Raw genomic sequence first — 10,749 nt, forward strand, 5'->3', positions numbered from 1 at the left:
ATCATAATCAGACAACAGAGAATATACAAACATCTTCTCTTACTGAAACTATTTTCAATTCACATTATTCTTTGTTCATTTTTGATTTATTTCAAATATCTCAAATGAAGAAAAATTGAAGAAAAAGAAAACGAAAAATTGAAAGTAAATTATTTTACTCTTACTCAATTATCATTATTATTTTCTTAATTTTTTTATTTATTTCAGATATCTCAAAAATTAAAGCATATTTTGAGGCCAAAGTGAGCCATATATGCGTGACATGGACAATATTTTAAAAGAAAAATTTAAAGTTATTTTATTTAATACAAACATATTCTCTTACTAAAACTTTTTTCAATTATTATTATACTTTTCTTAATTTTTTTTATTTATTTCCGATATCTCAAATGTAAAATTAAAGCATGTTTTGAGGCTAAAATGAACCATATGTATATGTTTGAAATGGACTATATTTTAAAAGAATAATTCAAAGTTATTTTTTAATATAAAGGTACAAACATCTCTTACTGAAACTATTTTCAATTCACATGATTCTTTTTTCATTTTTAATTTATTTCAGATATCTCAAATGTAAAATTAAAGCATATTTTGAGGCCAAAGTCAACCATATATGTGTGACATGGACAATATTGTAAAAGAAAAATGTAAAGTTTTTTTTATATATATAAAAACATCTCTTACTAAAACTTTTTTCAATTCTCATTATTCTTTGTTCATTTATAATTTATTTCAAGTATCTCAAATGTAAAATTAAAGCATGTTTTTCAGCTAAAATGAACCATATATGCATGAAATGGACAACATTTAAAACATTTTTTGTATTATTTCTTTATTTTTAGTACCAACAAACTTTGGTAAATTTAGCAAGTTTGAGCAAAAATGCATCATTCTGCAACATCCAAGAATGCAAATGACAAATAAATAGCACTGCAAAATAAACATATACATCTTTAAACATCAACAGTAATAGTACACTCTCTTCCAGGGACTTACATAAAAATGGTTATGGTTTTTACTATAACACAGTTTGTTTTAAATAAAGCTTTGCAGGTTTACTTGGCACATGTACGTAATAAATAGCTAGTCATCTTTATCAACACACAGCTGTTTCGGCTTGAGTTTATTTCAAAACATTTGAAATCCATATTCAACAACAACATTGTTGTACTGTATGCAGTGTTTTCAAAGTTTTGCATGTGTTGCATTTGTCTATTTACGGTCTACACTTGTTTTGTAGGTTCAATATGCTGCAGTATATGTCCTGCAGCTCCTCTAGAAATGTTTGGTTAAGATTTTTTTCTACAAAGTCTAGATGAAAACCTTCTCATCCCATCTTCACATACGCTTGGCCAGCACATCTTTGAACCTGGCTCGATTCAAGACCTCCCCAGCATGTCTTCTACAGCACAAAGCCAAGATCTGGTTTCATCTGTAGCGTGAGTCGTTTGGTTTGGTTTGGTTTTCTTGTCCTTACAGCCTCGAGATTCAAGTTGGCTTTATACTGGAGGTTTGCTGGCGTACGTGAGGCTGGCATTGCAGACATGGATATTAGATAGTTTTTGTGGGTGTTTAGTCTCAGGATTTGCTTTCAGGAGGCGAAGTAGGAGCTCTGCATGGAATAGAGGCGGTCGATGGGGTTTCCCACGCGGGTCTGAAGGGATCCGGCTTCTGACGCAGCCATGAAGCAGTCGCTCAGACTGGTCAGAGACGTGTCGCTGTCAATGTCATGGAAAATCGAGTCGTTTCCTGAAGAAGGACAACAAAATGAGGTCTATGTACTGAAAAAGTCACACGAAACAGCATTTTTAAAGAAAATATGAGTGGTGTTTGTTGTTCAAAAGTTTGGGCTCGGTACAATTTTTTAATTTTTTGAAAGACATCTCTTCTGCTCATCAAAGCTGCATTTATTTGATCAAAAATACAGCAAAAACAGTAATATTGTGAAATATTATTACCATTTGAAATAGCTGTTTTCTAGTTGAATATATTTTAAAATGTAATTTATTCCCGTGAAGCAATGCTGAATTTTCAGCAGCTTCAGAAATCACACAGAATTCATTATATGCTGGTTTTGGAAACATTTCTTTTCAATGTCGAAAACAGTTGTGCACCATCATATTTTTAACATAACAATTTTTCCAGGATTCTTTGATATATATATATATATATATATGATTTGAAATGGAAATTTTTTGTAAAATTATAAATGTCTTTACTGTCACTTTCGATCAATTTAATGCATTCTTTCCAAATAAAATAATTAATTTCTTTAAAAGCAAATAATACAGACCCCCAGCTTGATCTTAATGTGATAAAATAACATCAAACATAACATTTTACACAATATTTACTTAAAATCGCTAAGAATGTTTGAATATAGAAAGTTATCAATCGTTCCTTCATCATAAGAAATGTACATCTACTGCTAATTTGGAGGCAAGGCAAGGCAAGTTTATTTATATAGCACATTTCGTATGCTCAGATTTTCTGGTTCTAGTCAGAATTCTGGCAGCAGCGTTCTGGATGAGCTGCAGCTGTCTAATGGTCTTCTTGGGAAGGTAAGTGAGGAGACAATTACATTAGTCCACCCTGCTGGTGATAAAGGCATGAACAAGTTTCTCCAGTTCTTGACTGGAAACAAAACATCTAATTCTTGCAATGTTTTTGAGATGATAGTATGCTGATTTAGTTACTGCTTTGACATGACTACTGAAACTAAGGTCTGTCTCCAGAATCACACCAAGATTCTTGACTTGATTTTTAGTTGTTTGACCCCTAGAGTCAAGGTATGCATTCACCTTGAGAACTTCATCTTTGTTTCCAAATGCAATGACTTCAGACTTTTGTTTAACTGAAGAAAGTTTTGGCACATCCAACTGTTAATTTCATCAATGCATTGGCAGAGGGAGTCAATGGGGCTGTAGTCATTTGGAGATAAGGCTAGGTAAGTCTGGGTGTCATCAGCATAGCTGTGATAGGCGATTTGGTTCTTTCTCATTATTTGACTTAGTGGGAGCATATACAGGCTAAACAAGAGTGGTGCAAGAATCAAGCCTTGTGGGACTCCGCATTTCATGGACGTCGACTTAGACTTATGCTCTCCTATTCTCACATAATAGCCTCTCCCTTCTAAGTATGACCTGAACCAGTTGAGAACCATTCCAGAAAGCCCGACCCAGTTTTCCAGTCTCTCTAGAAGTATGTTATGATCGACAGTGTCAAACACAGCACTGAGATCTAGTAGTACCAGCACTGATATTTTGCCAGAATCAGAATGTAAGCGAATATCATTTATTATCTTAATGAGTGCTGTCTCTGTGCTGTGATGCGGTCGGAAACCAGATTGAAAATTGTCCAGGTATCCATTTGAGTTTAAGTATTTGTTCAGCTGATTAAAAACGACCTTTTCAATAATCTTGCCTATAAAAGCAAGATTTTATATTGGTCTATAATTGCTCAAAATGGTGTTATCAAGATTGATCTTTTTCAGAAGGGGCTTAACAACTGCAGTTTTCAGGGAGTTTGGAAAAGTCCCAGAAAGAAGTGAGGCGTTCACCACTTCTAAGAGATCTGCTTCTAAACAGTTAAGCACCCTTTTGAAAAAAGATGTGGGAAATGTGTCAAGATAGCAGGTTGACGGTTTTAGGTGCTGCACTATTTCTTCCAAAATTTTGCTGCCAATTGCTTCAAAAATAGACATAGTATCTTCTTTTTGGTATTGCGGTCAAATCTGTCTGACCTCTGCATAACTTGAGGATGTGCTAATCGCCTTCCTGATATTATTGATCTTCTCAGAAAAGAAGGAAGCAAACTCATTGCATTTGCTGTCGGAGAGCATTTCACTGGCAATCTGTCTTGGGGTATTTGTCAGTCTCTCAAAAGTAGCAAAAAGAGTGCGAGTGTTGTTTAAGTTACTGTTTATAAGGTTTGAGAAGGTCTAGCTGTGGCTAGTTCCACATTGAAAGCACGAAGGCTGTCTTTGTAGATGCTATAGCGAATTTCAAGTTTCGTCTTCCGCCACTAGAGTCAGCTTTTCTGTATTGTCTTTTCATACTCTGTACTGCTGTTGATTTTCTCCAAGAAAGAAAAATTACACTAATTATTATTTTATTTCCCTTCTTCCAAAGACCCTAATTATCAATAAACATATTAATTTATAAACAAAAAAAAAATCATAATGACCCCAAATAAAATAATTTTCATTTTTACTTAAATGGTTATCAGTTCCTTAATATCAACCAATTAATACCACTATTTGGTGGGTATTCAAAGGCAGACATATTTAATATACCATTAAAAGAAATTACATACATGAGAAAAATATATTTTTAATATGTATAATGACATTATTATATGTAATAATATTCATAATACATTAAAAATCAATTCTGGTTAGCAGTTTTCAAGAATTTAACAAACAAACAAACAATAAATAATATATATATGATAAAAATGCTAATTTTACTGCTGCTGTACACTAATTATTCTTTTATTTCCCTTCTTCCAAAGACCCTAATTATCAATAAACATATTAATTTATAAACAAAAAAAAATCATAATGACCCCAAATAAAATAATTTTCATTTTTACTTAAATGGTTATCAGTTCCTTAATATCAACCAATTAATACCACTATTTGGTGGGTATTCAAAGGCAGACATATTTAATATACCATTAAAAGAAATTACATACATGAGAAAAATATATTTTTAATATGTATAATGACATTATTATATGTAATAATATTCATAATACATTAAAAATCAATTCTGGTTAGCAGTTTTCAAGAATTTAACAAACAAACAAACAATAAATAATATATATATGATAAAAATGCTAATTTTAGAATAAATTTTCAGATGGCACTTAGAGGCTTTTGCATCTGAACTCTTCATATATATATATATATATATATGAAGAGTTCAGATGCAAAAGCCTCTAATTTTAGAAGAAATTTTCTATATATGAAGAGTTCAGATGCAAAAGCCTCTAAGTGCCATCTGAAAATTTCTTCTAAAATTAGCATTTTTATCAGGCTCCTATGCTTAGGTTCAGAAATTTCACTTTAATGGCAATGTATAGGTCCTTTTCTATGCCATTAAAGTGAAATAGTGGAAGTGGCCTAATGGTTAGAGAGTTGGATTCATGTGATCTCCGGGCATCTGCGGAGGGGTCAGACCATGCTGGAATGGGTCTGTGCTGTATCCGTTGGTCTCCATGGAGACTAATTGATGTTGTGGAGGTGGAGCCAGTGGCGTATAAGAGTTCATCAGATTCTCCATTCGGCTTGAGATCACATCTGCAGAAAACACACAGAGAGATGAGTTATTAGAAACATAAAACAGGGTTAAAACTGCAAAAGACTTGCATATGTTGGCTCTGTCGCATTTGTGTGTGTTTAGTACCTTGTCCGAGTCTCTCGGATTCATGTGATCTCCGGGCATCTGCGGAGGGGTCAGACCATGCTGGAACGGGTCTGTGCTGTATCCGTTGGTCTCCATGGAGACTAATTGATGTTGTGGAGGTGGAGCCAGTGGCGTATAAGAGTTCATCAGATTCTCCATTCGGCTTGAGATCACATCTGCAGAAAACACACAGAGAGATGAGTTATTAGAAACATAAAACAGGGTTAAAACTGCTAAAGACTTGCATATGTTGGCTCTGTCGCATTTGTGTGTGTTTAGTACCTTGTCCGAGTCTCTGAGGGTTTTGCTGCTCTTGTTGTTGCTGTTGTCGGCGTGCTAATTTCTTCATCTGACCGTTATACCACAGTTACATATTTTAGCAATTTTGTTTTAGCAGCTTTTGTTTTTTTAAAAATATAACAATTTAGGTTTATTTTTTATTTCAGTTTTACTTTTTACTTTGATTTCAGCTTTATTTCAATTTACAAAAATGTTTTAATAATTTTAGTTTTAGTTAATAATAATCCTGCACTCAGACAAATGTGTAGCAAACGTAAAAATAAATAAATAATAAAAATAGGTTTAAATAAATAAATTTGATTTAAATAAATACATAATTTGAATATATATATATATATATATATATATATATATATATATATATATATATATAACACTCACTACACATATATATATATATATATATATATATATATATATATATATATATATAACACTAACTACACAAATATTTATAATATTATTTTTCACAGTATAAATAGGGTCTTATATAGCTGTATATATATAGCTGCCTTTAACATTTTAGGATGTGCATTCCTATAATGATATTTGGGCATCCATGGCATCTAAAGAATTGAAAACCCCTGACTTAGTTAAGATCGCTGAACATGCTCACCTTTGCTCTTTGGTTCTGAAACCACACCTGAACGACTCTAACACTTAGACCGGTTTCAGCTGCCAACGTCTCTCTGACCTGAAATAACAGGAACATATTACTTCATCTGAAGTACTCTCACATACCCAGACATTTGACCACTGGCATGAAGTGCTTGCCATTTTTTTTTACATTTACATTTTTTTACAACTCATGAGATAGCCTGTATCGTTTTTGCTATTTTTACATGCAATATGCATAATGTGGTCAATAGTTTTTTTTTTGTTGTTGTCAATTTTAGAAGCAATACGCATCAGATCAGATGGTCCAGAGTTTTTGCAATTTTTACATGCAATACACATTAGATGGTTCACAGTTTTTTGCCAATTTTACATCCAATATGCATCAGAAGATCCATAGTTTTAGCCATATTTCCATGCTAAATGCATAATGTGGTCCATAGGTTTTTGCCAATTTTAGATGCAGTATGCATTAGATGCTCCATATAGTTGTTATTTTTACATGCAATACACCGCAGAAGATCCATAGTTGTTGCCATTTTTACATGCAATAAGCATTAGATGATCCATATAGTTTGTGCAATTTTTATACTGCATGCAATATGCATCAGATTGTTCATAGTTTTTGCCAATTTTAGATGTAATATGCATCAGATGGTCCATTATTTTTTTTGTCATTTTTACATGCAATGCGCATCAGATAGTCCATAGACTGCTGTATAATAATGGATTAGTATAATACTGTAACCTGTGCCTCTACAGTGAGCACAGGTCACACATTCAAAAACTGAAATGGGTTCATTTGGTTGAATTCCCTCTAGAAATCTTCTGAAGGATGGTCTCACCTTTCGGCATGGTTTGGATGACACCTCAAAGGAGGCCTTGAATGCACGCCGCTGCAGGGTGGTGAGGATGGTGCGAGGTCTCTTGGGTCTGCGTGGGTCTTTGCTGTCATCGGCTCCTTTGCCCTGACCTCCTGCTCCTTTCTCCGGCTTCAAGTCCAGATCTTCATCCTCACTTTTGTCTGCAGAAACAAGCTTTTTAAAATCACCTTTCCATGGAGAGCATACGAGACGAGAGGAAAAGAAAGCGTTGTTCTCACCGGAGTCAGACATGTCCGGGCTGACCGCGTGCAGTAAGTCCTTCTCCTTCTCATAGTCGTTCTTGCACAGCAGTTGTCCTTCCTTCAGGACAAACTCGTCTCCTTTACACAGCTGTCGCTCGCACACACAGCAGCAGAAGCAGCCTAGATGATACACACTTTCTAGTGCGCGCATCACAAATTCAGTGGGAGCGATCTTCTCCAGACAGCCACTGCATTTGGCTGCAAACAACCTGATTAGGAGAAACAAAACATAAATCGATGCTGTTTACTTTCTTAAAACATGTTTCTGGTCTTATTGTGCACAATTCACTAATGCATGTTATGCCAAATAATCAAAGAATCCTGAAAAAAAATTATCACAGTTTCCACAAAAATATGAAGTAGCACAACTGTTTTCAACATTGATAATAATCAGAAATGTTTCTTGAGCAGCAAAGCAGCATATTAGAATGATTTCTGAAGGATCGTGTGACACTGAAGACTGGAGGAATGATGCTGAAAATTCAGCTTTGCATCACAGGAATAAATTACATTTTACAATATATTCACATAGAAAAAAAATTCATTTAAATTGTAATAATATTTCACAATATTCCTGTTGGTACTGTATTTTTAATCAAATAAATGCAGCCTTGGTGAGCAAAAGAGACTGCTTTCAAAAATATTTTTAAAAAATTGTACACACACCAAACTTGGTGTACTGTAAAGTAGGTTAGATCATCGATTTTAGCTCATCAATCACATAATACATAAACAGTTTTTAAAAATGACACACTGTACACTACATAGCAGGACCTCCTGTCGTAATTATCTGAAGTACAATGTGAAACAGAGAGGCACAAGAGCGAGTCACTTCTTGGGTTAATACTCAAACCCCCTGGCGTGAGACTCGCTGCAAAGCTCAATAATTCTGAAGCATTAAGCAGATCTTCCCTCAGAGCTCGCTCTTCTCCCTCACCAATAAAGTTCATCCATCAATATCACAGGCACACAGATCAATGCGTGACTGACACCGGACGCCCCAGCGGTGCCGCATTCATGATTATGACTTTGAAAGAGATTTTTAATAAGCCTCCAGATATGATGGTATCATGAGGTGAGACGCATAAAAGAGTCAATATTCAGCGACGGACCCACAGGAAGGACCCACATTAATATCTCTATTGATTCTCCCAGACAGCATTGAAGGAGACTTCTGCTGACATCTCCTGCTTCTCAGATGTTTCTCCTGAGAAAAAAAACCCTCGGTAGACTTTAGATTTCAGATCTCAAACGATGCAGAAATTTGTCAAAATCACAAAGTTTGCAATGAAAAGTCAAAGATCTCAATACGACTTTTCTTTTAGCTGTACTTTTATTGTATTGTATATACACTATAGTTCAAAATAATGAAAGAAATTGCTACGTTTATTCAGCAAGGATGCATTAAATTGATCAAAAGTGACAAAACATTTATAATGTTAAAAAAGATTATATTTCAAATAAATGCCGTTCTTTTGATCTTTCTATTCATCAAAGAATCCTGAAAAAAATGGATTTTAATCAATTAAGTTAATTTAATCAACCTTAATCAATCAAGGATTCCACAAAAATATGAAGCAGCACAACTGCTTTCAACAAAAAAAAAAAAAAAAAAAGAAATCCAAAATGAGCACACTAGAATGATTTCTGAAGGATCGTGTGACACTGAAGCTGCTGAAAATTCAGCTTCGCATAACATAAAAATGACAATTTAAAATATATTCAAATAGAAAACAGTCATCTTTGTCAGAACGGCACTCACATTTTTGTTGTTGTAATTAAAACAAGGTTTTTGGAGCACGTTTTACAAGAAAATACAATTTCAGTTTTCTACTTCAAAATTTCATGTTTAATTCAATGTGTTACTTGCTGTTTCTTTGCCGTTTTTTTTTTTTTTTTGTGAAATTTACTAGTGTAAACTGTTTCAAAGTAAATCCTACACCAATTTGTTTTTGCAAATTGGTGCAACAAAAGCATCCCTTGTGAACAAGTACACTTTTAATATGTGTATTATTATTATTATTATTATATAATATCATACTACTATAATATTATTTGATTATTTTTAATATAATATTATTTTATAATAATTTATAATTTTAGTTTTAACAAGAGCAATTATTACGGAAATAACATACTTAAGAATATACTTAAGTGTGAACTGAATGTAATGATTTCAGACACTTAATTGCACGTTAATTATATGACAAAGAAAATAAAACACATTATAGTTTAAATTTATATTAAATGAAATTAGTTGCTTTTTTGACCCACTTAAGTGGGACTTAAGTACATCTTTTTATATAATTCCATAATTATTTCTATTGTCATTGAAATATGTTTTTTATATATTTTGAAATATATTAAAATATATTTTAACGTAATTTATATTAAAAGTTGTGTTTTTAATTTCACATTTGCAATTTAGTATATTCTAAATATGTTCATTTTAAATGTAGTATCGAATATCGGTTACAATTATAATAAAGAACTTTGCTTTAGTATGTTAGTCAACACATCAAAATAAGTGTACTTCTTTAAAGCATGACAAATTATTATTAAAACAATGATTTAAAATGTATTTAAAATTTCAATATGTATTGTTACATTATTACAAAGTGCACTTCTAAAAGTGATTCATTGTGTTTAAACAAAGAGTCAAAAAACTGGGAAAAAAAGGTGTAGAAACAATTTTCACGCAGAAATTACTAGTACATTTCACAAACAATTACAAATAAATAGCAATTAACACAGAGTTAAACATGAAAAGTAAAGAAGGGAAATATTATTTTCTTGTAAAATCTTTCGATTTAAAACTTCAAAACAATATTTTTTTTGCAATGTAAACAGCCTTTTATTTCATCGGTATTATATTATCTAAGTACAGTTTAAAAAAAAACTTTTAAGCTTTTTAAGTACACTTGAGTGCTTTTAAGTACACTAAGTGCACATTAAATACAATTATGCACACTTCTTTTTCTTTTTTTACAGGGGATTGTTTGACTAATAATATGGAAATTAACAAGAGAAGAAGAATATGCATCTGGTGTTGTTGGTCTCTTTTATGTCTGAATGTGTGTGAAAATGTAGTGGTTTTGATTGACGCAGTGCAGTGGTTGAAACTAATCCCTCTTTAATACCATTAAAACAGCCTAAAGAAGGGAAAGTCTTCACGCTCAGTCAATCATGCTTAGAAAAGCCTTTAACCCTGTGATCTTCAGTGTGTGTATGTGATACTCATGTTTGCATGTGTGTGTGTGGTGGTGGTGGGGGGGGGGGGGGTTTTTTCCTTTTTGTGTT

General features: G+C 32.9%; 1 protein-coding gene across 1 annotated transcript in view; it reads right to left on the bottom strand.

The window, feature by feature from the left end:
* Nucleotides 1–1,591: 1,591 nt before the first annotated feature.
* LOC107557569 (LIM homeobox transcription factor 1-beta-like) overlaps nucleotides 1,592–10,749 on the bottom strand; it is a 66,975-nt gene continuing 57,817 nt past the window's right edge. Inside the window, exons 3-9 of the mRNA XM_016241042.1 lie at nucleotides 7,426–7,658; nucleotides 7,169–7,347; nucleotides 6,325–6,402; nucleotides 5,691–5,757; nucleotides 5,372–5,584; nucleotides 5,183–5,302; nucleotides 1,592–1,749 (exon numbers count right to left, since the gene is read on the bottom strand). Of these exons, the coding sequence (XP_016096528.1) occupies nucleotides 1,592–1,749; nucleotides 5,183–5,302; nucleotides 5,372–5,584; nucleotides 5,691–5,757; nucleotides 6,325–6,402; nucleotides 7,169–7,347; nucleotides 7,426–7,658 (1,048 nt within the window). The remainder of the gene's footprint in view (nucleotides 1,750–5,182; nucleotides 5,303–5,371; nucleotides 5,585–5,690; nucleotides 5,758–6,324; nucleotides 6,403–7,168; nucleotides 7,348–7,425; nucleotides 7,659–10,749) is intronic.

This window comes from Sinocyclocheilus grahami, unplaced genomic scaffold (genome assembly GCF_001515645.1).
Source record: "Sinocyclocheilus grahami isolate Dianchi unplaced genomic scaffold, SAMN03320097.WGS_v1.1 scaffold609.1, whole genome shotgun sequence".
Classification (NCBI taxonomy): domain Eukaryota; kingdom Metazoa; phylum Chordata; class Actinopteri; order Cypriniformes; family Cyprinidae; genus Sinocyclocheilus; species Sinocyclocheilus grahami.